The sequence below is a fragment of the Pseudonaja textilis genome, chromosome 1, assembly GCF_049901715.1.
Source record: "Pseudonaja textilis isolate UNSWEBS1 chromosome 1, rPseTex1.2, whole genome shotgun sequence".
Lineage (NCBI taxonomy): Eukaryota > Metazoa > Chordata > Lepidosauria > Squamata > Elapidae > Pseudonaja > Pseudonaja textilis.
The window spans coordinates 234,350,109-234,377,108 of record NC_141990.1 but is presented as its reverse complement, the minus strand read 5'-3'; the positions used below and the strand labels follow the sequence as shown (position 1 = coordinate 234,377,108).

Below are 27,000 nucleotides of genomic sequence, written 5' to 3'. Positions count from 1 at the left end.
CTCAACAACTCCATTGCTTAGCCACTGAAATTTTGGGCTCAATTGTGGTCATAAGTCAAGGACTACCTGTATACAATATCCCAAGTCCTACCTGTTGAGGTAATTCCCCGTTAGGAGAATGAGCACATACAGGGAGACGTATTTAAGAGAAGTGTTTGAATAATACACACACAGCACACAGATACACTGTACAGTAAATGTAGGTTTTTACCTCCAGAAACTTTTAAGCAAAGTTCAAAATACAGTCCAAAGTCATTCACAGGTAAGATCAGTCAGTTTTTAGTCCAGGGATAATCCAATAACAAAGTCCAGTATCAAAAACAGTTCAGTAACAGACTTACATCAAATCCAGGAATATCAGTCAATTAGAAGGAATGGCAAAACTCTCCAACAGAAGGGGAAAAAAAAGACTCACTGAGAGTTCTTCTGAGACTAAGACTAAGATAACCCAGGTTTCTGGCTCCATCTTATGACCATTTGAGAAACCACACCCAATTACACTTTTAGGATTCTCTTAAAGAGACAGTATTAAAATGTCTATCCTGCTTTATATATTTCCATCCCAAATAGCTGTTAGGTGACTCACATTCCTAACACTACCTAAGTAGGATTATTAAATGTCAGGCAAAAGGAGAAAACACACCCCTGTTTGTCCTTATCTCTCAATCTGGCAAACACAGCCTTGAAATCAAATATTGCCTGACTTTTTGAGTGTCTTGTATTCATTTATTTATTTAGGTCTATTTTCCCAACAGCAGTCATTCAAACCTTTGCCTATTGTCACCTTGTAAAATGACAGCGTCTTTCTTTTCCTCATCTACTGACAGCCTAAATTTAGATGATTCAATTTATTTTCTGATCCCAGCAATCAGGATTATATAAGCCGGTTTATTAGATCTGATAGGAGAGAGGGCATGTTGAGGATACCATCTGTCAGGGACTCCATTTGGTGGGTTCCTGGCGGCGGATCTTCTCTGTCGTGGCACCACCTTATGAGGCATTCTCCCTCCTGACATTAGATCAGCTCCATCGCTTTCGTTATTTCGGAAGTCCTAAAGATTTGTTTATGTCATCAGTCCTGGTCAACTCAGGGAACCTGAGGCTTGTTTACATGGCTCCACGCTTGAGGCTGGAGGCATTCTTTGTCTCTCAGTATGGGGTTCTGCATACTTGTTAGTTTTAATTAATCTTTATCCTAATGTTGCTTTTTAATTTTTTTTAATGTCCTGTATGTATGTATAGATAGATGATAAATAGATAAATGGATAGATAGATAGATAGATAGATAGATAGATAGATAGATAGATAGATAGATAGATAGATAGAGTGAGTGAGTGAGTGAGTGAGTGAGTGAGTGAGTGAGTGGTGGGATTCAAATTTTTTACTACCGGTTCTGTAGGTGTTGCTTGGTGGGTGTGGTTTGGTAGGCATGGCAGGGGAAGAATACTGTAAAATTTCCATTCCCTCCCCACTCCTGGGGGAAGGTTATTGCAAAATCCCCATTCCCTCCCCATCCCACTAACCTGCTTTCCAGCTCCGTTCTCCTGTGCATGGCAACAAAAGAAGACCCAGCCAATCAACAGCCACTCGGGAGGCAGAGAATAGATGGGGGTGGGGCTAGTCAGAGGTGGTATTTGCCCGTTCTCCGAACTACTCAAAATTTCTGCTACCAGTTCTCCAGAACTGGTCAGAACCTGCTGAATACCACCTCTGGATGGATGGTTGGATGGATGGAGAGAGAGAGAGAGAGGGGAGAGAGAGAGAGATGCCTCTCAGAGTTATTTCTTGTGAGATGGATGGTGATATACATTTGATTAATAAACATATATAATAAAATAGTTTCAATCCAGCCCCTTCAATCTAGAATAGCTCTGATCTATAGATCACATAATTTGTCCTACATTTCTATAGTGAGATTTGAAAAGTATCAATTCTACATAATTGCTAGCACATCTTCTTGAAAATATGCATTTATTGGAAAAATGGATGACTGAGAGAGAACTGGAAAAGCTTGGGCATGTCTTTTCAGAACAGGTAAGGAGCCGATTGAATGTGGTATAATATTAAGACATCTCTCCTCAGACATTACTATTAAAAGCCCATGTATCTATAATAAGGAGGGAAAGACATATATTAAACTGTAGCCTACACAAGACAGGAATTTGGGAGAGATCACATCTACTTATTCCCTTTTATTTATCTGCCTTTTGGATTAAGAGTATTATAGGATTAAGTGTACAAATCTCAGATACAATTTTCCTGGCTGCATATATTTCTGACTTGTATCACCCAGGAAGGAAAGAGCAACATCTGAAATGGCAAAGGAGAGAATGGATACTAGTTAAAATGGGAAGAGGGTGCTGATTGCATACAGGTAGTTTGCTCAATACAAGCCAATCTTGGATGATAGGAATAAAATAACAAATACTGTGCGAGACTATTCCCTGCATTATTGTTTATTGCAGGAGTAGCAGCACAACGGGGTTACACGCTTATGCAATACAACTACCAGTAGTAGCAGTATAATACCACTAGCCTATTTCTAGCCTATTTTCCTAAGAAGTGGCCGTGTATGGTGGGTATTTTCCAGATCAAAGACATAGCTGAAATTTGAGGGCCAGGGTTAATTATTCCTATTGTGGAGGTTACTCAATCCATCTCTGTAATTCAGAGTTGAAAAAAAAAAAAGTCTTAATTCATTTTGCAACTAATCAATCCACCTTCCCTTTGCTTTTAGCACTATGGGAAGAAGAGAGGGAGCAAGTTCCAGCTTTTCTTTCCAGCAACAGGATTATCTATGTGCCAACGAAGTAAGCCTATCCTCCCTTCTGCAACAATAAATGACATGTAGATTTAGAACCGAGAGGTTTTGTGTTATGTTGCCACAATCCCCCTGCACCGGTTTCCTCCCCCCGAACACCGGGCCATTTCCTTTTTAAGAGCTTGCCAAAAAAAAAAAAAAGAAAATCTAAAAGGGAATGAAGCACAAAAAGAAAAATCTAGCCCCTTTTAAATTGCAATTCTGCCTGCCTGTCTCTTTTTAATCTGCACCCAAAGCCCAGGATCAGAGGCTGACGTCATCCTGCCCCTGAGCCTCCCTCTCTGATTGGCTGAGGATGACGTCAGGTGCTTTTTTTCAAGGCATGACCTAATCCTCAGTTCATTTTTAGTTCTAAAGTGCAACCTTCTGTCTTCCTGGATCCTTCAGCCCTGTTTAATGCTTATCTGTGCTATTTACCCCCCACCCCACTCCACCCTCCCCACATACACAGCGCGCGCGTGCCCGCCCGCCCGCGTGCCCGGTGCGGGAATATGCCTGCTCCCTAGTTCGCGGCTGGCATGATGACCGCAGTTCGGTGTGGCTGCGTGTTTGTGTTTGCAAAAGGCTAAGAACTTGACTTCTCAGCGCTTGCCCAAGCCTTTCCAAGCTGTTCCCACCAGATCCTCTCGTAATTGTGGTTTAATCATCCTGGCGAATGTGCAGCAATTTTGCAACTAGTCGGAGCGCTGCAAGGGCTTTGATCTTGGGCTGCGGAGGAAGTGCCAGGCGGGTAAGTGTTCCCAACGTATTATAAGGGGTTGCCTCGCATGGGAGCTGGGAAGAGTAGAGCGGGGGCTTCATCATCCCCGCACAGCACTGCAGGACCAAAGGTATTTTGCGGGTCTGAAACCCTGTGGGAACCTGACAAGGATTTCCCCTTCATGTACTGCAACGCCTTCCACATCAGGACCCAAAACGCCGCCTCCTGCGTGCCGCAGACGGAAACGGGGATGAAATGTGGCTGCAGAACGGTTTTTGTTTAATCAGCGGCGGTGCGTGTGAATTTGGTCCGCCGCCGTTGTTGTTGTTGTTGTTTCTCCCCTGTAAGAGGGAAGTTTGTTCGGGCGGGGGCAGGTCCTTTGGTGGCGGAGTTTGCGTGTGCGCGTTTAAATGCACAATTGCTGCAGGATCGAGTAAGGGACGCTCTTGCGGGCATTCGCAAATCCGCAGCAGCGATAGCGGTGATGCGGAGAAAACAGACCTGCAACCAACCCATCGCATATTTATGACGTGGGTTGAAGTAAAAGGAGGATTAAAGGCGGGTGGGGGGAGAGGGAGGGAGGGAGAGAGAGAGAGAGAGAGATTATACCCGGGGTCTGAAGGTGTTACTGGTAGGGGATGATATGTATATTGCGTAGCCTGTACTCCTTCTTTATTGTCATTCATGTCGCGAGGCTTGAAAAGAAAGCCCCAAGGGTGACGAGGTTCACGCACACTCTTTTGGGATGCTGAAATGTGAAGGCTCTGATGATCTTGGGAAGTGGGGGTGGTTTCATAAGGGCTGGCGGGGCTCCTGATGCTACGAAGAGTTTGCTCACCCAACCACCCCCGCCTCCCCGAGACTTGGCGATAGGGAATCAGCCCTGTGCAAAGTTTCAGTTGCTGGTGTCTTTAGCAGAACAGCTAAGTCAATACATGGTGAATTAAAGAGAGTTAAAAGCCCTTCTGACCACAAAGCATTTGCAGTCAGGGCTCCTGCCAGCAACCATGTTTGTACTGTGAGTCAGCGCTTGGCTACTCCAAAACACGGGCTTGTTGTAACCCCTGTTTAGGAGCAAAAGGTTCTTACTAAGGGTCTGCACCCCTACTTGTCTTGCACCTAGTTCCACAAAGCCCAGGGAGAAACTTCTTTCATGGTGGGCCAAAAAAGGAAGTCTGCTAAGGTTTGCATACAGTATCTGGGCCAGGTTGAAATCCTTCTTGTAAGAAAGAGTAATAGTGGTGGAAAATTGGGATACTTAAAGAAAAGATCCTGGTTCAGGTACTGTATTGTGGTTCTACAACAACCAGGCCTTTTCAGCGTGGTTTTTTTTTTTTTTTAAATAATAGAGCTGCCTTTATTTCCGTTTTACTAAAGGTGTGATGTATGTTTGTTTCATAGCATAGTTCTCAGCTTCATAGTCTATAAACTGAAGTATTGTTTTTGATCAATTTGTAACCTTAGAATGAATAACAAATAATTCCTAAAATTCTTCAACTCTTTAATTGTATATTCGTTTTTGCAGAAACCTCACTGAACTATGAAAAAATTGCAGAGGGGAAGCCCCATATTAACTGGATTTTGCAAATTAGAATTTAGCTGGGACATGCTTTCAAAGTACCATGATTTATTTTTTAGAACTGTAGAACATCTAAGGAATTTAAAACCTCTCCAAACCTACAAGAGAAAGTAGGCTCTGAAGTAGTAAAGGGGAATAGGGATTTGAATCTTGATTCAATGTCTATGTGAGCAGGTGGTTAAGGAGTTGAAATGGCACCAGAAAGACTAGTCGTACAAACTCAGTGGATAATTTTCAAGCCAGCCATGTTCTCCATTTCTGTCTGTCTGTCTTGGTGAAGACTACCTTACTAGTTCATTGTTCAGAAAAGTAAGAAGAAGGACCACTGTGGAGGGTCCCTTGAGCTTCAATGAAAGGCTGGATAGGACTGTAATCATTCAAGCTGCTAAATCGAAGTGACTCTGAAACATGATTTAATGCCTGACCCTGATTATACTGTCTTGACGTAGAAAAGACAGAAAGAGTAAATGAAAGAAAATTATTTTGAAACCCAACATGCATTTTGACCTGTGTAGTTTAACTTACATATTTCATATTTGGACATATCAAAGCGCACTTTTAGTGCTATTGGTGAAAAAGCCCTTTGTCAGGGAACTTAAAGAGCCTTGCACATCCAAACCAGGGAAGTGTGCTGAGCAGGCAGCAGTGAGGAATTTGATGGGTCAGCTGACTCATTTTGCATGTGAACGTGCAAGCCTGAATGAATTTATGTATTATTTGTCTCTGCGCAATTCTACGTATTTGTCCAGTGAGCATGCATGTATGTGAAAAGGTATGATGGAGTAAGAAGCTTTTAGCTACACTGGTCTAATTGCATTCTGTTTGTCTTTCTGAATACTTGCAATCAACCGTTATTAATTATTATATAATCTACACACTGGCATATATATTTGCCAAGGGCTACCTACCATGTAGCCTTACTCTATTCCATTCATAAAGTCCCAAAGGGTTCAGGGGATTCCATACAGGAGAGCAGCCCTCCTCTCTCTCAGTCCTGTTACAGATGTGGCTTGCAAAAGGCAAAGCTTTGTTGATGCTTCCCATTCTCTGCATGCTCACCTCCCTCCTCCCCACCTTTCCTTATAATCTGTCGAGAGGAGCATACGATCTTTGATTGCTCAGGCAGGCAGGTAAAAATGGTGGGTCGGCTGGAGAACTGTACATTGGAAAAAAGCCACGATTACGGTATTCAAAAGGCAATGCAATATTGGTATAATTTGAAGGGAGGGTGTATGTATGTCGTGATTTACACTTCATTTGCATGCAGTCTCAGTCACCAGGGTGGCAATGTATCTGTCAGGAAGGAAGGCTTGACCAAGAGAAATTGCCCCAGTTCCAAAAAGAGTCAGACCTAGAATGTGTACGGAAGAATTGAATCATAAGAGACAAGGGGTATCCACAGGTCTCGCTGCCTCCCCTGCAGAATATTCTGGCTAGGCAAGAAATCCATTTTCCTTTGCAATAGTATATCTTCTCCTGGTAAACATTTCCTAACTTTCAGTTTGATGCTGTCTGTGGCAATCAAAGGCCCAGTCAGTTGCTAGACAAAGGACAATCTAGAGGCATTTTTATTAGTGTGCATTTCTTTTGTAGCAATGAACAGCATATTTTATAGCAAGGGACCTTGAGCATTTAGATTCTAACTAAAATAAGTCTGAACAAAGGTGGAACAATAGAAGAGAAAACATAATCCGGAATGACGCCATACACATAAAATGAGGAGGTTGAGTTTGGATCAATTCTTTTCCTTTGAACAAAAATCCAATTTTTCTTAAGCAGAGTCAAGTAGTTTGGTTTTTCATTGAGAAATATTTGAACCAACATAGAAACTGGAATACAATCAAGCACCCTAAGCAAACATTTAAAATAAAACCTCTTTTTTCTCAGGCAAAAGAAGGAATTCTAGCCATGTTGGGCTATGAGAAAAATGTAGATTCCACAGTTGGGTAATATATCTTTATTTGGACAAAGCAAAATAGCATCAGCATGATAGTTTTGTGGTATCTTCTCAGTTCTTCAGAATATAAAATAACAATAACCACCACAATAATAGAAAATAGCGAAAGGCAAAGATCTGCAAAATAGAAATAGAATGACCGTGGCACAGGAAAGCAAAGGTAATACCAGTATTAAGAGGTGCCTTGGATGCAATCTCAAAACACCTGGAGCAGCACCTGAACACCATTAAAATTGACAAAATCAACACCAGTCAATTGCAAAAGGCACCTTTACTTAAAACAGCTTACAACCTGTGGACGATACATATAACACCATCAGACATCCACATGTGCAATGAACTGTAATAGAAGTAAGGCTGTTATACCAAACTATCACAGGATTTGAGCCAGAATCAGTTTTTATTAATTCAAGTTGTTTTGGTCAAGACTGACCTGGATTCATCCACTGATGGTATCTAACCCAAAGGAAGATGTACAGTTGCCATATGAGATGATGGAGACACATCTGAGTTCTTATATGTATGAAGACAACCTTGGGCATGAAAAAAATCTACAGAATATTTAGATGAACTTTCAAACAGATCAGGCTTAATGAGTAAAAGTTGAGTAAAGGAGGTGTTAATAGAATCTTTACTAGAAATCTCTTTGGAAGTAGCTTGTTATAAATACTGTTTGTGAACTTGTGTGGCTGACTATTTTGTGCCTTAAATTCTCTAGCACAGGGGTGTCAAGCTTGCGGCCTATGGGCTGGATGAACCACAGGCCGTGCCCAGCCAAACTCGGTGAAGGGGGGAAAAAGTCGCAATACGTCACATGACGACTATGTGACATGACGAGTTTAACACCCATGCTCTAGCATATTAACTCTTGATTGGATCCTATTCTCATTCTCCATTTTTCATTCTTTGGAACTTTTGAATAGAAATCAGATGGTTGGTTTCTGGACCAATTTACTGGCTATCATCCTACATGTCACATTAGCCATAAATAAATCTTTTTGGATTTAGATGTCAGATTGTGTAAGGATGGCCTGACCCACACAATAGGGTAGAATTTTTTCAAGAACTCCTAAGCCTTGCTCTTTAAATTTGCCAAATGCAAAAAATTCTAAAAGTTCAAAAAGCTTGTGAATTCTGATGGATTGTAATAAACAAATTCTCTGATTTTAGATTATTCTGGCAGTTATTTCTTCATTTCTGTCTGCTCTGCGAATGAGATTAATATGGTGACAATAGTAATGTCAGATGATTAAGATGAAACTTTGATGTATTTGTATTTTGCTGTACAGTAAATTATTCAGTGGGCTGAACTTCATAATTAAGCTGATGTTTAAGCTCATAGCTTACCATTATGAATCCAACAATCTAATTATAAATTCTACACTATCTCTGTAAATAGCATGTCCTTGTAAGCTATAATTGTATGTATAAATAACTTGGAATGAATTGCATTGAGCAGAGTGGGACTTATTTCCAAGTCATCACAGTGAGTCTTTCACCTGGTGTTAAACTATAACTCTGAGCATCACTTACTATCGACCATTGTAGTTGGGCCTGATTGGACCTAAAGTTCAACAATATGTGAAATTCAGATTGTACCCACATAAAAGTAACTCTGTTGTTGCTTTTTAGTGTAAGTGTGCATAGGAGATGAACAGGTGGAGCTTGAGGGCAAGGTCAAATGCACCATCAATCTACGGACCCTGCACCCCGAAAGAGACCTAAGCCCCCCCCCCGAAGTCTGTTGACTGTTATTTAGTGCCAGTTTGCCTTGACTGTTAGTAGATCAGATTCTTGTGTATACGTTGCATGGAATAAAACTCAGAGTGCTTTTGAAGGCTCCTGGCTACTTACCCCTCATAGTGTGCAGGTATATGTTATATAAGTTGGTGGTTTAGGAAAGTATAAAGACAATTTGCTCCTTAAAACTATTCATTGTGGAGTAACTGTATAAATAAACCAGGATTGATTGACAAAGTTAAAGGTTTACTGACTTAGAAGGGTGGAATGAACAGAATAACAGAGTTGGAAGGGACCGTGATGGTCTTCTGGTCCAACCTTTTTCACAAGCAGGAGACCCTATTCCATTCTGGACAGATCTCTTCTTAAAAGCCTCCAGTGATGGAGCACCCACAACTTCTGAAGGCAACTCATTCCACTGGTTAATTGTTCTCAACTGTCAGGAAATTTCTCCTTAGTTCTAGGTTCATTCGTTCCTTCATTAATTTCCATCCATTGCTTTTAGTTTTGCCTCCTGGTGTTTTAGAAAATAGATTGACCCTCTTTTCTTTATGGCAGTCCCTCAAATATTGGAACATTGCTGTCATGCAGTCCCAGTTCTTCTTTTCACCAGACTAGATTTACCCAGTTCCTATAACTGTTCTTCATATGTTTTAGCCTCCAGTCCCCTAATCATCTTTGTTGCTCTTCTCTGCACTCTTTCAAGAATCTCAACATCTTTTTTACATTGTGGCAAACAAAACTGGATGCAGTATTCTAAGTGTGGCGTTACCAAGGCATTATAAAGCAATGCTAACGCTCCTCTACATATCTCAGTCCTAACATTCCTTACATATCTCATCCCAGTCTTTTAATTTTATGTTTGGAAATCTGCTGTGGTTAAGATACTTAGAATAGCAGCTACTGTATAGAATACTGTATGTTCTGATAGAGAAGACGAAACTTATTCATGTGCCATCTTAAGGTGACATTTCATCAGGCTTTTTAAGTGGTGAAAAAATGTGCATGATATTTAAATAAGGCATCATATTTGTTAGGGATTTCTCAGTAACATTCAGGTTACTGAGTATTCATGAAAAAAAAATGCATTAGTTCCACTGCTGACATAATGGGTGACATAATCTTTGCATATTGCAGGATTGTAGTGTCTTGGATCTTAATACGTGCAAAGGTTAAAACTGAAGCCGATGTTCCCACGACAAACTTCTTTCCTGTTTCTTTGCCTGATTCTAAATTTTGGAAAGAGAAGGTGAATTCCGTTAAAGAGCCATTCAAGTTGAAGTAGAAAGGACAAAGTCACATGACTGGTCAGAACAGCAGTCCCCGACCCAGATAGACCATCAGGGACAGAGGGAGGGGATGCCTTCGCACACATGCTTGCTGCTTACACAAATGGAACTTTGCACACTCACCCATTGCTTGTACAGCCTGGTTCCTCTTGGACCATGGACTAGTACTGTTCCATGAACCAGGGCTTGGGGATCCCTGGGTAAGAACTCATTGTATAATTAGAGTTTGCTGATGGCTATGTACACAACGGATAGTTCAGCAAAAAATGTACATCAATTTTAATATGGAGAATTATTTATTTGTTTATTGAATTCAGTTTATTGGTAGCTGCCTCCAGTGGGTTGAGTTGGGTTTAAGAAACCAAAGGGTCTCTTAAATGGTGAATGTATTTGTTCTGTTAATTAGCAACTCTTTTTCTTTTGGTGCCTTGACTTGTCATGGCTACCTGGGCAAAGCCTAGGAATTTTCTTGGCAAGATTTTTCAGAAGTGCTTTGCCATTGCTTCCTTCCCAAGACTGAGAGAGAGTGACTGGCCCAAGTTCACCCAGTTGGCTTCATGTCTCAGGCAAGAATAAAACTCATAGACTCCCAGTTTCTAGCTTCATTCTTTAATGACTACCATACACTACCCTTACTCTCTCTTACATGTAAACCTGCTGCTTATATTTTAATATGCTTAAGTACATCTTTTGAGGAGATCTTTGATTATATTGTTACAGGATGGTAGGCATTGTAATTCAGCCCCTTTGGAAAAGATCAAGTTAGGGAAAAATTGTTAAGCATGTTTTCATATAGTATGAATCAAGATGCAAAATGAGTCAAGATGCAAGATGGCTACTACACAGGTACAGCAGAAGTCCAAACCCTCTTTTACATATTCTTGGTCTATGGCTATAAATCTTCAATTTAATACAGGTTTTACATGCTATGTATATAAAAGGAATGGAGTTTGATTGTATGATTTCAGCCATCTTGCAAGAGACCTTGATGGGTATTTGCATAATGTACATACAAAATAATTAGGGTTTGATTTCCAGTCATTGGTGAAATCTTAAACTGTGCAGCTGAGCTAATAAAGTCATAGGGATGTAGGATTGATTTTAGTGTGTTTATTTCTTTACAACTTGAGCAGTTAGATGAACCAAGACTTTATTTTGTAGCGATATAATGGAGCCTTCATGGTGCATTTATGCTGATTTAGCTATTGTTGGTTTATTCCCTTTTCTGGCATGTTAGTGAAAACTGAAAGCAGATGCCCTCGCAAAGACAAAATGCTTTTGAAAATGTAATAGGCAGCCTTTGGCAATTTTCCTACAGACACAGAGTGGCTTCTTACAGAAATGTTAATGGACTGTTGAGAGAATAAAAATAAAATCCATTGCCATCAAACTGAAACGAGAATAGAAGGATAAAATATAGTTAATAAAGCAATGGCATATGTACTGCTATTTTGAGCGTTTTAAAATAGCAGAAATTTAAAGCTATAGGCAGTGCAGGTATTTCTTCTTATCATAGTAAGGTATTACTGCCATTTGCAATAAGATATGTTGCATTTTTTATTTACATATTTTATAACATCTGAGCTCTTAGAAGTATTTGTCAGCATATAAAAACCTTGTGAAATAGGTAAAACAGGAGCAAGAATTCTAGGCTTCATCTCCATTCTTTTAAAGTGACATTAGGAGAAGACATTTAATTGTAATATTTGCGTCTTTGGCTTAATCTGAATTTTATAGCATATTTGTATGCAACTTTCTCACTTGAACCTTAGAAGTACTGATCTGACTTCTGGTTTGGGTCTCTTCAGCGACAGACTGAAATCCGCGATTGTGTGCAGCTTTGATCTTTGCTCGCTGCTGGAGCGCCCCAATCCTTTGGATTCGGGGCTGAAGCCACCCCGTAGAGGTGGTGAAGTGGGGGAGATTGCTAGCTGAGTGGAGGGGAGCTGCATCTCTTCTCCTTGTCTGGTGTAAACTCCCTTTCCTGAAGGTGGTTGCAGCGGTGGTCAGAAATGGTCACCTCAAAGAAGAACCCGACTGGATAAGATTGTGCAGGAGGAAGACAAAGAGTACCGTGAATCTAAAAGTACCTAGAGGGATACTTCTGAAAGAAGATCTTTAAGCAGTGAAGGAGAGAGAAAAGGAGGTTAAAACCCACTTTTTAACCTTTATATTGACAATTACAAATGGTATGGAAAGAAATTTATATTAATCTATTTTGACACTAATAGGCAACCTTAAGCTGAAATCTAAGTGTCAAAAGGAGAATAAAGATTTTTTCTTGGTCATTTTAAAGCCCTAAAAAGGAGAAGAGTGGAGGCAAAAGGGTGGGACTTGGAATAATGGGAAAATGGAGTGCCACCTGGAAAAATAAAGAGGATTAACAGTGAAACTTTGAAAAGACTCCTGAGGATACATTGTGACTGAAATCTTATTAAAAGATACAGTAACCCATGGAAAGGAAAAGTAAAGAAAAGAAACAAGAAGGAACAGTCTGGGATCATTTGGTGATTTAAAAAAAAAATTGGCATTGGTTTTTTCTTTCTTTTTCTGTTTTACTTAAAGTCAATCAGGTGGTTGTTCAAAAGTGTTTGAAATGGCATCACTCCTGGAGGAATTGAAGATGAGTCTTAAAAAACAGAAAGAAGATGCAGAAAGGGGAGGAAGATCCTTTGTCTTCGTATTTTAATTTCTTGAAATGGAGATCCTGAACTATGAAAAGCAAAAGGAAAAGCTTCAAGAGCAAGAAGAAGGGCGGGACAAAGAAGAAGCCATTTTCAATGATCAAATAATGCAAAGTGTGGTAATAAGGGGAAAAAGGGGGAAAGGAGTTAATAGTTTGAGATCAAAGGGAACATCCAAAAACAAAAATAGTCTGAAAAAGAAGTATAACAGCAAGGAGAAGCAGAAAAGAAAACTGCAGAAGGAAAAATTAGAGAGAGAAGGGTACAAAAAAAAGGGGATGAGATAGAAAGGGAAAGAACTTATGAGGGACAAAAACAGGAAATAAAGAAAAAGGGGAAACTAGGATTAAAGGTATTTGCTCAGCTAGAAAACACAGAGACAATGGTTAAATTAAGGTAAAAGTGAGGATTCTGCAAAGGTACAAAAGATAGTGTTGTGACAGTAGAATACTGTAATGAGTTAGAAATGAAATAAGTAAATATCTATGAGATAAAACTGTATTGTTATGTAATGGTATGTTTATTTATAATTAATGCAATAATAAGAGAGGGAAACATTGCCATTGTTTCTAAAGATTGATAAAATATTGAAAAGAAATGTGAAAGATTTGTAAGGAAATTTATACCAGTTATTAGAATGAATTTGAATAATTATTTTGCTTATTAATAGTAAATAATTTATAAGATAAAACTGTATGACTATCCAATGGTATGCTTATTAACAGTTAAGTAATAATGAAGAAGGGAGGGAAACATTTCAATTGTTCTCAAAGGTTGATAGATATTGAAAAGAAACATGAAAGATTTACAAGGTTCATACCAGTACTAGAATTCATATGATAATAACAAGATTTAAAGGTTTTGCACTTCGATTGGCAATCAAAGGGGGAATTTTGCTTCTTAAGAATGTTGGAAGAGAACATATGAAATTGTAAACAAGACAGACGAAAGTATAAGTACAATGAATAAAAAGATATAGAAATTTAGGTGAAAGAAATACAATTGAATAAGAAGAAAATGAGATAACCATAAAAGAAAATTAAGGGAAGTAAAGGGAGAAATAGTGAGAAGTTGGAAAAAGAGTAATAAGATACGAAGTTGAATACATAAGATGAATATGCATAAGAAATTGTGTCTGTATGGAAATGTGATAACCCGGAACCATACTGTACTCAAATAAGATGTTTTATTTGTTTTGTTAAAACTCAATAAAACTTTATTTAAAAAAAAGAAGTACTGATCTGTTTTACAGTAATTTTTGTTATTGTTTGTTGGCTTCTGAGCAGATACTTGAATAGTTGGCTGCTTTGCTATCAGTCCTCCTCTGAATTTGGTTGGCTACATTTTGGAGGACTTTAATGTACCAAGCTGTCCTTTAAGTATGGTTCACAGAAGGTGCCAACATTGGCAATGCCTGGCCATCAACCAAAGTTAGCAAAATAAGAACAAAAATTGTGACTGACCTATTTCTAAATGGTGTTTCAATAAGAGCATCCCCATTATTTGTGTTTAGAGAAACAAGAGATATAATTAACTTTTCTTTCACTAGAAACATCTCATAGTGATTAGACTAGCTTTTGACTGACATTTGCTATCACACAGTCCTGTTACTTGATGCTGACTGATACAATATTGATAATTGAAGATATTCTTTGATTGATTGTGCTTAGTCTGTTTCCTAGATCCTGGCAATTGAGGTAGATTCAGCAAAGTGAAGTGAAGGAAGTCATGGGCATGCTATGCCTGTGAAATTTTTAATTATTTTGCAGGTCTGTACATTTTTTGAAAATGATTTGGAATGCTGTAGACTAGAGCAAAGACCCTCTTTTTAAACAGTCACATTTTTTTTGCAGGCTTTCATGCAGGCTTGAAGACATCTTTAACCAAGGCTCCTTAAAGCAGTGTTGTTTCTTCCAGGCTCATATGGAATCCTAAAAAACCTGAGCTGTCTATAAAGAGATACAATATGTTCAATGCATTCAGAAACCCCTCTTCTGAATTGATTTTGAGACTAGCACAAGACTCTTATTTCCACAACAAATGAAAGAATTGAAACAGAAGGTATACTATACCCCCCCACCCAACTTCAATATAACTTTTAATTCTTAGCAACCCTACTCTAATTCTACTGAAATACTATAATTGAGTGCCACAGCAAAGTATAGACAAGATGGAAAGCTTTAAACCTTGCATAATTAAATCTGATTCAAACACGCCATATTCTCTAAAGTAGCAATTGGGTGAAAGGCCCTCAATAGGCAGTTACACAAACAAAGGCAAATGTAAGCCTTCAGATGAACTCATGTCTGCTTCAAAGCAGATAGAAATGCTATAGCTGAGTGATCAATCATGTAATGGCCATTACATAACAAGCTTAAATCCTTGCCATTGACAAAATAGGATTGTATTGTGTTGCTGGCAAACTTTCAAACAGAAGCTCAGAACAGTGTGCATGATTTCTCTGCATGCCCCTTGCAAGTTTCTGAGCTATCTAAGCTATTATGAGCGAGCGTAGGATTACTGTTCAACTTTTTTTACAAAATTATGTTTGGAAGCAGTGAGCGTTGCATGGTTCACAAACTGTTCACTCACCCAGTATTTGTATGCCACCTTACTGGAAAGATAGCAGGGCTACAATGAAAGAGTTCTAATACCAAAACACAAAGTCTATTGTGGCTATAAGGGAAAGACAGGTAGACCCTGGGAGCAGAGTGAAGAGAGTAATCAGCCTAGAATCATTATATTCCCATAAACAATCTTTAAGTCCAAGTGTCAGCCTTCAAGATCTTCTACTACTGCTTTGAATCTTTTGGCTGCCATAAGTAATGGGTGGAGGAGGGGGGATATGCCTGGGAAGAGAGCTGGAGGTGTTACATTCTTGTGTTGTGTAAATGAGGAGTGGGGGGGAGTATAAATTCCTGCTCTTAGGTTTCTATTTCTCGCTTGGCTTTCTTTTCTCTGCGCAGCTGCAAACCTTTATCAAAATATGCCAAGGTCAGCGGACAGAGGCTTCATCACCACCTGAAGATGTCCACATGATCATATTCAGAACTTTTAATTGGAAGAATCTTTTGAACTATGGGGGGTGGGAACAATTCCATCACTTTGTATATCTGATTTGCGCGCCTTATTTCTCAGATTCAGAATTCTACTGATGTTATCACTTCATTTTCAGTAAAAGACATCTTTGCTCTAATCTAAAGAGTCTAAGTTTTCTTTCTTGAATTTTGAATGGAGCATCACCTGACACCAAGCCCCCTTGAATTCAGTTGATTTTTATATAGTGTAATTTAGTGCTGTCTAGTTAGTTAATAAGATATTGTATACAGGCATGTTCAATAAATCAGCTTAATTGGAACTTAAGGTGTGGTCCTGATGCCTCAGACATGACAATGGCAGACAAATGGGAGGTTTGTTGTTGGCTTTTTATACTGGGATGGTAGGGTTTATTTTTTAATGCAAAACTGAAGAAAGTGAGCAATACACTCAGTTTATGGCTAAGAACAAGCTATTGATTGGTTGAACTGCCTCTGTACTTATCTATTGCCTTTCTGTTCTCCATCAGAGAAATAAGTATGCTCACCCCTGCAGTGGCATGATTATTTAACTCATCAGAATGGTTTGCTAATGCCTTGCTTTGTTTCAGATGTGAGAATACAAGGTTTGGCCAACAGAAAGAATTCTGGAAGTTCTCAGAATTAAAGAAATACCTTAATTATATACCTAAAACCATTCACAGTAGAAGAAATAGTCTTTCAGAGTGAAATTATTGAGAAAATCTTGTTCAAAGTGGTGTATGGCCTGAAAAGTACAGACTTCTAAATTGTTTTTGAAACACACTGACATCTTCTGTTTCTCCTTTCCCAACCAAATTGACTTAAGAGCTGATCTCTTTTGCCAGTTGGAATGTTGCAGTCCTTCTAAAATTGTTAATCTTGGCCCCAGTTGTTTAAAAGAAGGTAGGAACGTAAGAAATTTTTCATTAATTCTGCAGTAAGGTGAGTATTGATCCACATATGGGTGGAGGAAGAAAAATAATTAGTTGGTTTCCCATTCTCATTCCCCAAGGACTATAAAAAGTTTGCTTTTAAATTTAAATTGTAAATTCTAAAAAAAATGAGAATGGTGTCTTTTATAATATTAGCCCCAACTTCTAAATGCCAGATGCTACTTCTCCTTTATGCTTGTTGTAAAGATGTTATCATAAGCAGAATCTCTCTAGATTCCTAGATAGTTTATTCTTGTTTTTTTTTAAATAGTGCTAATAGTGCTTGTATATGTATACAAGAAGCTGTTAGATCATTAGCAGCTAATATCACATTTGCAATGCTCTCTTACCTATTCCTAGGTTAACCTTGTTGATGAATTGCTGCAGAATGAGATGGGTGAAAAGAAGGGCTATTTAGGCAAAACAATCTGGAACCAGAGAAATATCACTTCTCTCTCAGTAAAATCTTGCTTAGTCAGTTGAACATGTCAGCAAATGAGTAGACCTGACTCTCTGATAAGTCCCTTAGTTCGTTCTACTGTTTACTAGCATGGAGGCGCTTTCACAATGGTGGCCTGCCATGTTTGAAAATTCCAATGGTCAAATATCTATATTTATATTTTAATAGAATAGAATAACAGAATAACAATAGTTGGAAGGGACCTTGGAGGTCTTTTTGTCTAACCCTCTGCTCAGGCAGGAAACCCTATAGTATACCATTTCAGACAAATGGCAGTCTAATCTCTTCTTTAAAACTACCAGTGTTGGAGCATTTACAACTTCTGGAGGCAAGTCGGTCCACTGCCTTTCCCACACTTTCCATCATTCCAGCAGTAATTCGGGAGATGTTGGAGGAATGTGCGGAGCTCCTCCTCCTGGCACCCTATTGGCCAAGGAGGCCCTGGTTTGTGGACCTGGTCAACCTATCGGTGGCTTCTCCTTGGAGGATCCTTGCCCATCTAATCTCCCTTCACCAGGGGGCCCTGTTGAGGTAATTCCCCATTAGGAGAATGAGCGTATACAGGGAGACGTATTTGAGAGAAGTGTTTGAATAATACACACACAGTACACAGATACACTGTACAGTAAATGTAGGTTTTTACTTCCAGAAAGTTTAAGCAAAGTTCAAGATAAGCAGTCCAAAAGTCATTCACAGGTAAATCAGTCAGTTTTTCAATCCAGGGATAATCCAAATATCAAAGTCCAGTGTCAAAAAACAGTTCAGTAACAGACTTACATTAAATCCAGTAATATCAGTCAATTAGGAAAAACGGAGCAACGGAAATACTTTCCAACAGAAGGAAACAGAGAGACTTATTCACACTCTCTTCTGAGACTCAGACTAAACAACCCAGGTTTCTGGCTCCATCTTATGGCCAATTGAGAAACCACACCTAATTATAGTTTTGCATTTTCTTAAAGATACAGTTTTAAAATGTTTATCCTGGTTTATATATTTCTAACACAAATAGCTGTTAGGTGACTCATAATCCTAACAGGCCCTGCTCCACCCAGAGCCCCAGTGGTACAAGCTGACTGTGTGGCACTTGAGCGGCAGCAGCTAGAGGAGGCTGATCTTCCAGAAAGGGTCATCCTCACTATCCTGGCTTCTTGCAAACCACCTACAAGGCGCATCTATGATACCACCTGGAAGGCTTTTTCCCGATGGTGCCTCAGGGAGGGTCTTTCTCCTGCTTCAGCCCAGTTGGCAGAAGTTCTTAGCTTCCTTCAGCATGGGCTGGAGAAAGGTTTGGCCCACAACACCTTATGCAGGCAGGATGCGGCCCTCTACTCAGTCCTTTCATGAGGTTCGCTTCCTTCCTTATCCCCTCACACTTCAGTCAGGAGGTTTTTGAAAGGGGCTTCCAACCTGCACCCTCCGGTGGTTCACAGGTATCCTTCCTGGGACCTTCATTTGGTTCTTAATGCCCTTACAAAGCCCCCCTTTGAACCCCTTAGAACAGTGTCTCTCCATTTCCTGACTCTGAAGGTAGTGTTCCTTGTTGCCATCACTTCTGCCAGGAGGGTTTCCGAGTTTGCTGCTCTTTCCACCAGACAGGACCTTTGTTCCTTTCACGATGATAGGGTTGTTCTTCATCTGGACCCCTCATTTATTCTGAAGGTTAACACCTGGTTTCACAGGTCCCAGGACATTGTTTTGCCTGACTACTGTCCTCTCCCGCACCATGACTTAGAGCGTCAGTGGCACACGCTAGACGTAAGAAGGGCTCTTAGAATATACATTAAGCGCACTTCCTCCTTCAGGAAGTCGGAAGTCATGTTTGTTTCCCTTTTCCCTTCTCACTTGGGCCACAAGGCCTCTTCTCCTACTATTAGCAGGTGGGTCAGGTCTTGCATTGAGCAGGCCTACAAAGCTGCGGCCCTTCCGGTTCCCCGAGGTCTGACGGTGCACCCTACCAGAAGTGCGGCCACTTCTGCTGCCTGGGCAACCCAAGCATCCTTGGAGGAGATTTGTCATGCAGCCATGTGGACATCCCCATCTCCTTTCATCAGACACTACCGTCTGGATGCTTTTGCCTCGGCGACTGCAGCCTTCGGCAGACGGGTGCTTCAACAAGTGGTTCCACAGTCGGTGTGATGAGCCAGACGAGGACCCACCTGTGGACATGCAAGCTTTGGTATGTTCCATCCTGGGCTCTCAATGCAGCATGGAGGAGAATGGGCGTTGGTAGAGGTTACCCTGAACGCCCTTTCTATCTATGCTGCAAGAGAGCCCAGCCCCTCCCTTGATTCATCCGGAGAGGGTAAGACATATTTCTGTATTTATTTGGGCTTTCAGAGACACCTTTCAGTTTGTCAAGTATCTTCGCGAAAGCTGGGGTCTCTCCCGGGGGCTGGCTTTTATATCTTAATACAGACTCAGCTATGATGTCATAGGAAGGAGCCAACCCATCCTGGGCTCTCTCGCAGCATAGATAGAAAGGGCATTCAGGGTAACTTCTACCAACGCCCATTCTAACTGTCAGGAAATTTCTCCTGAGTTCTAGGTTGCTTCCCTCCTTGATTAGTTTCCATCCATTGCTTCTTGTCCTGCCGTCAGGTGTTTTGGAGAATAGCTTGACTCCCTCTTCTTTGTGGCAGCCCCTGAGATATTAGAACCCTGCTATCATGTCTCCCCTAGTCCTTCTTTTCATTAGACTAGACATACCCAATTCCTGCAACTGTTCTTCATATGTTTTATTTTCTAATCTCATAATAATTTTTGTTGCTTTTGTCTGTACTCTTTCTCCAGCATGGGTGTCAAACTCGCCATGTTACATTGCTGTCACATGATGTTTTGCAATGTGTTTTCTCATTCACGGAGCTGGAGTGGGCGTGGCTTATGCGTGATGCCTCTGGCCCATGGGCCACCAGTTTGATGCCTCTGTTCTAGAGTCTCAACATCTTTCTTACATCGTGGCTACCAAAACTGCATTCAATTTTCCAAGTGTGGCCTTACCATATTAAAAAAACTTCATCTACCTGAATTACTCACTGATTAACACAGAACTTTCTTAGTCTATGAGTCAGCCTGTGTACCCAAGTATCCCATCAGATGGAAGCAAGCAAGAAGGTGAAGTAGTAGAAGTAGGAAGCAACCTTGTCCCCAGATGAGTCAACCATAGCCTACTTCTGTCTGCCTCTCTGTTCAGACATCCCATCTTTCCAAGACCCAGTGCAGCTGTATATGTTGGACTCTTTTAAAGTAGCCCTAGTCCTTTGCAGAGACACCGTGGGACTTGTGACATTATGGGAAAAAACAATGTGTCTAAAAGTAACATTATGGGAAATATTAATGTGTCTAAAATTCTCACAAAGTTTTATGTGTGAAGCGATTGATTTGGATAATTGCCTCTACTGGCTATTTTTTTAATGTCAGATTAAATTTCAGTTATTCTATGAAGCATAATATAGCATAAATCTGCTATCTGTTAAGTGTTGGTATATTTACTATTCTTACAATATTTCAGTATTAAATCTGGGTTCCTTTGTATACCGAAAGAGAAGAGCAGAAATTAGGGTATAATATGAAAGCAAGGATTGATTATTTATCAAATTTATATAGCCACCCTCCTCACAAATGTGACTCTTACTTGATCATCCTAAAGTGAAAAAAAAGAGACAAGGCGCACAAAATTGTATGACACATGAATAAATGCAGTTAGAGTATATTCCATAATGTAAGCAAATGTATACCTGGAATTAAGTACAATAGTTGTATCATCTAGTATTTTTCATGCCCATAATTCATATAATTGAAAATGTCAATGCTGATTGACTTTTGCAAAACATATCCTTAGTCAAGAGAAATTAAATTTTTCATAGGCTATAGATTTTGGGTTTGACTTCTGTTTTAAAGGGCTTCATTGGCTCAAGGAAGAGTGATCATCATGCTATTCTCTTCCATTTAGAAGCCTACTACTTCATCACAGCAAAGAGTGATGGCTTGCATTTCATCCTTCAGTATACCAAGTTTCCCTGTCAAGTATGGTAATAAGCATTATAAATATGCAGATGGTATGCAGTGTGCTTTCTTTAGTGGTGCTTGTTTAGAACATTGGTTTCATTTTACAACCCACCAAAGATATTGTAGGGACCAGTCAGAAAGAGAACAAGCCAAATGGAAATCCCCCTGATACAGTAGATACAAATCCCCGTTTACAGATATATTAAATTCGCCCTGTGTATCACCTCAGCTTAAAATACGCTACCTCTAACTGGGGCGGTAATTTACATTTTGGATCATATCACCAGATGTTCCAGCTGCAAGAGGTTTGTTTCAGTGACTGAGAAACCTGAGAGCCAGGCTATCTGCACTGCAAAACCTGATTAACTTTTGCCTGGCCTCTGAGGTAGAGCAGTTGCCTGGCATTTCTGAAGTTGCTGTGGAAACGCAAGGTGCTAATTCTTTAATAAGACTTAAGGCTTTTGATTGGCAGCGCTGCAAAAATATGAATAATTTTGTAGTAGCGCTGTGATTTGAGGGGATTTTTCATAAGGCACTGAGTGGGTGGTAAGAAAGCAAGTTGTTAAGCTCTTGAAAGAAGCAGGGATGGTTGGGGGATTTCCTCTGCAATGCCCAATTTGCATCTTAATAAGAATAGATAGCTGTTTAGTTTAAGCCACCCTGCTACCATTTCGGATTCTAAACCAACAGATACTTTTTGGGGGGGCGGGGGAGTAATCCATCCTGCATATAACAAACTGCCATTCTTGAAGCCTGAATCAAGGATTACACTCTGGCATTCCTATAGCTACTTTATTCTGAAGTTTGACATGCAGAAATATATTTCACTTTACCAATAGAATTGAATATTTGTAGCTTGGGGTTGAAATGCAGGGTCCTTGGTGCTCTCTGAGCTTGGTTATTTTCTTGCAGATGTTTCATTACCCAAACTAGGTAACATCATCAGCGCTAATCATTGGCATGTTACCTAGTTTAGGTAATGAAACATCTGCAAGAAAACAACCAAACTCAGACAGCACCAAAGACACTTTTACTTTGTGTAATTTGTCGTAGGAAGTAGGAACCAAATCGGTGGTGGGCTTAAGAAATTTTTACTACCAGTTCTGTAGTCGTGGCTTGGTAGCCATGGCTTGGTGGCCATGGCAGAGGAAGGATACTGTAAAATCCCCATTCCTTCCCCACTCCTGGGAAAAGGTTACCGCAAAATCCCATTCCCTCCCCACCCCACTAACCTGCTTTCCAGCTCAGTTCTCCTGTGCAGGGCAACAAAAGACCCAGCTGATCAGTTGGGACTCGGGAGGCAGAGAATAGATGGGGGCGGGGCCATTTGGAGGTGGTATTTGCCGGTTTTCCAAACAACTCAAAATTTCCACTACTGGTTCTCCAGAACTGGTTAGAACCTCTCAGCATCCCTCATCATTATTCACGTTGTATGGAGTTTCTGCTCAAGAATATCTGGAGGACCATTAGTTTCCCATAACTATTCCAGCTTCTTGTCCTGAGCAGAAAATAGCCCTATAACATGCTTTGTAGCTGTCCTATCTTATTTATCCTACTCTGACTTTTCATTTTTAAAAAGAAGGAAACACTTGACTGATGCTTTTTTTTTCAAGTGTTTTAAGAGAGTTTGACCTAGAAAGACTAAAGTGCTCATGTCAGTATTGTGTTAAGATATGAAACTATCAAGTCTATGTTTGCCGTCAGATAATCTGTTCATTGAAATAGATTCTTCTGTGGGATGAAATACAGGTAGTCCTTGACTGAGTGCTTGTTCAGAGTTACAGCAGCACTGAAAAAGTGACTTCTGACTGTTTTTCACACTTTGGGCAGTGGCAGTATCCCTATGGTAACATGATCAAAATCCAGAAGCTTGGCAACTGGCATGTATTTATGATTGTTGCAGTATGCCACTATTTATTTATTTATTTGTTTGTTTGTTTGTTTGTCAAAAGCTTACAATACAACAGAAACAAGAATAAACATAAGTTTAAATACAAGAAATAGGAACTAATAATTGGGGACAATAGGACAGGGATGGTAGGCACGATTATGCGCTTATGCACGTCCCTTACAGACCTCTTAGGAATGGGGTGAAGTCAATAGAGGTTAGTTTGAGGGTAAAGGAGTGGGGGTTTGAACAGGTGACAACAGAATCAGGTAGTGAGTTCCAGACATTGACCACTCTGTTGCTAAAATCGTACTTCCTGCAATTGAGTTTGGAGTGGTTTACATTTAGTTTACATCTGTTGTGTGTTCTTGTGTTGTTGTTATAGCTGAAATATTCATTATCTGGTAAGACGCTGTAACATATGATTTTATGTACTATGCTTAAGTCCAATCTTAGTCAGCGTAGTTCAAGGTTGTCTTAAGCCTAGAATCTCAAGTCTGGTGCTGTAGGGTATTCTGTTGCGAAAAGAGGAATGTAGTACTCTTCTGGTAAAATACTTCTGGGCTCGCTCAATTGCATTTATGTCTGATATAAAGTGTGGATTCCAGACAGCAGAGCTGAATTCAAGCATTGGTCTAGCAAAGGTTTTGAATGCCCTTGTTTGCAAATCAGTATTACCAGAGGAGAAGCTTCATAAAATGAAATTTACAACTCTTAAAGCCTTTTTGGCAATACTGTTACAGTGAGCCTTGGCTATCCTCATTTTTTTTTTCATTTTTACTACCTTCATGTAATCACCTTTTTCTAGGAATGTGAAAAATTGGTGTACAATGATACACTGTTGAATTGGTCATATCAAATGTTATTAGAAGAAATAGAGATCTATGGCTGATCTTTCGGTAATTGCAAGTTCTCATTTTTGAAGTGGAATGTGTGAGTTTTTTAACCTGTAAGCAATAATCCAACTTGTTATGAGTCTGTGTTTGCTCTGTTGTATCTAAGATGGAGATGTAGCGTTAATCTTTCAAAGGTACTCCTTGGAGAAAGAGTTGGTAAATGTTGTTCCCTGACCTTTCCTGCGTGCAGTATTTTCTCCTTTTAGGAGAAATTGTAGCAGATGCTAGTACATTAAAAGTAATCAGTAATCAGTACTCAGTAATTCTGAGTAGTGTTTGTGTTGAAGGTGGAAGAGAGAAGATGAATTCTTGGCCTGGGAAGTAAAGAGTTTAGGCTAGAACTTTCAACTATCTGAAATCTCAGTCCCTTGTACTGTTATTGGAAATGGGTAATGTAATCTTAACAGTAAGATACTGTTTTCTTCCCTCGGTTTTATTGCCTATCTTTACTCTTCAGCATTTTACGTTCAGAGTTTAGTGCTTTCTTGGCATGGCTATCTCTGTTGTGACTTCCTCAATCCTGGTCACCATGGGAATCAAATGCTGTTCTTAAAATAGGTAGTTTGTTTATTAATCAATTCATATGGCTTCCCAATTCACACCTATTTTAATAAGATGCCCACCTTGTCCTAAAGTTGTGCCATAGAATCTCCAGATTTATGACTTGTATTCAGGCTTCCCTATGTCTGTCTGATCATTATTACCATTCAAAAGAGAAGTGTGGGATTAAAGGATTATGGAAATGTTCTTAAGAAGCACTCAAGAGGATTATGGCGGCTTTGATAAACTGATAAAAAGGTCCCCAAAACCCTGATTTAGGTCCCATATTAACCTTCTCCCTCTTTTAAGTGTTGGTGTGCTCTTACTGTCCTGGGACGGTAAGACATATATCTCAATCCTTAGTTTTATTTCATGTGTACACTGTGCCTGATTTTTTTTTTTTGTTACTTCAGAACTATTTAGGATTATCACTAGGTTGGCATGGAAGTCTGTGGTGCCTCCTTGTTGATAGTGTACACATTTACTTCGTAATTCTTGTGATATAATTTGGTAAAGCTTATCTGAGACTAGCCATGCTGTGAAATTTACATAATTATGTCTCTCTCTGATATCTGATGTGGACTTTCAGAATCTTTCTTTTTTTTTGAAAGTTGGAACAAATGAGGTCTTCTTAGCACATTTACTTTGAAAGTAATTATGTCTGAGAGAACAGTACTACTTCCATTTTGCAGAGATTGAGAAATAATACATTCCTCCAGGTTACTAAACAAGTCTAAATTGTAATCTGAAATCTGTTGTGTGCAGCTTAGGTCAAGCTCTCTTTCTGCTGGTTCCCAAGAAGGTGTCATTTCTTGAGTTGGCAATCTGAGCAAGAAAGGATTGGAAAAGTCTCGGACTCTTCTCTTGAAAACATGTTGTTTATTTATCTAAGAATTATTTTTTTAAAGAAAAATACCTGAAGGAGTAGCCTTCAGTAGCTTGTCATGTAGTTTCAAGGAGTTCAAAAAGGTAAGACTTTCAACCCTGGAATATTTAGATTTGCCTTTTTTATGACCACATGACAGAAAGGCAGATTGCTGATTACAAGAGCTTTATGTTGGCTTCACCAGGTGTTTAATAAATCTTTTTTTTCCTGAAGACTTAATTAAATTAAGCTTAATATGAGTATATAACCGTGATGGTGTACCTATGGCAGGCATATCCAGCTCAGGGGCTAATTGCGGCCTGTTTTCAAATTTTGAGCAGCCTGCCACTCATCCCCGCCAGCTGGCTTTTTTTCCCTTCACTGAACAGCCGTTCCTGTGAATGTCAGGCTGAATGGTCAGCCCCCACACATTTTCACCTCACCAAATCTGGCCCTTGTTGCAAAAAGTTTGGACACCGCTGTCCTAAGAGAATGGCATTCCATTCTATCTTCATAAGGGTCCTAATTTGAGTTTTAGAAATAGGAAGTCAACCTTCAGATTTAACAGATGACTCCCAATGAAGTTAAGATTTTAACTGTATAAAAATTCTGGAATCATTTAAAGATTAGGCAAGGGTTTTCATTAGTATTTTATTATATTTGATAAGTTTAATAAACTGGTTATTTAAAAAGAAGGTTAAGCAAGAGTTCATCAAAAGTAATACGAACAAATGTTAGGAGCATGTCTGAATGAACCCATAGGATAGAAGATGAATCCCAGAAACTCTTTGGGTCTCTGCATCCTGATTATGTCCTGCCTTCAGAAATAACAATAGCATTTAGATTTATATACCGCTTTACAGTGCATTTACAGCCCTCTCTAAACGGTTTACAGACTCAGCCTATTGCCCCCAACAGTTTGGCTCCTCATTTTACCCACCTTGGAAGGATGGAAGGCTGAGTCAACCTTTTGCCTGGTGGGATTTGAACTGCCAAATTGCAGGCAGCCAGCAGTCAGCAGAAGTAGCCTGCAGTGCTTCACTGTAACCACTGCATCACCATGGCTCACAAATAGTGTTTTATCTTTCAGGGGGTGCCTCATCTAGCATCCACCTGGTGAGCCTAATGAGAGAGAGAAAGAGAAAGCTTCTACAGTAGTGATACCTTACTAAGATGGAAAGATAAGCATGGGAAAGAAAGAAATTCTGTGATGTAATGGTGTCATTTCAAGGAATAGGATTTCAAGTTTCAGCCCATCCAGGGAGAAAGACTACTCTCATAGGAGATGAATACAATCAAAATTGTGGTAGAATGGAGATTATAGGCTTGAGATGGAATTGTCTAAAACAGACTTGATAGCTTTAAGACTTGTGGACTTCAACGCCCAGAATTCCTCCTCCAGTCATGTTAGCTCAGGAATTCTGGGCGTTGAAGTTCACAAGTCTTAAACTTGCCAAATTTGAAGACCCTTGGCCTAAAACATAAGTAAGGGGATGGTGATAACATTGGTTGATGATAACATTCTTCCCTAGCAGCCTGGTTCTGCTAATTCTGAAGGATGACTACGTCTCATTGTTGATATCAA

The 27,000-nt window shown here is 39.7% G+C and overlaps 1 protein-coding gene and 1 long non-coding RNA gene across 3 annotated transcripts in view; both read left to right on the top strand.

The window, feature by feature from the left end:
- Window positions 1-3,211: 3,211 nt before the first annotated feature.
- Window positions 3,212-27,000, top strand: part of DUSP8 (dual specificity phosphatase 8) — a 119,275-nt gene continuing 95,486 nt past the window's right edge. The window contains exon 1 of one of the 2 annotated variants that reach the window (XM_087920996.1): window positions 3,212-3,551. In XM_087920996.1, the coding sequence (XP_087777122.1) occupies window positions 3,477-3,551 (75 nt within the window). In that variant the 5' untranslated portion in view covers window positions 3,212-3,476. The remainder of the gene's footprint in view (window positions 3,552-27,000) is intronic. The other variant, XM_087920995.1, reaches the window with a different exon arrangement.
- On the top strand, window positions 6,197-15,964 carry LOC148128098 (uncharacterized). Its single transcript, XR_015740886.1, has 3 exons — window positions 6,197-6,285; window positions 14,688-14,831; window positions 15,737-15,964. It is a non-coding gene; the product is annotated as an uncharacterized LOC148128098 (long non-coding RNA).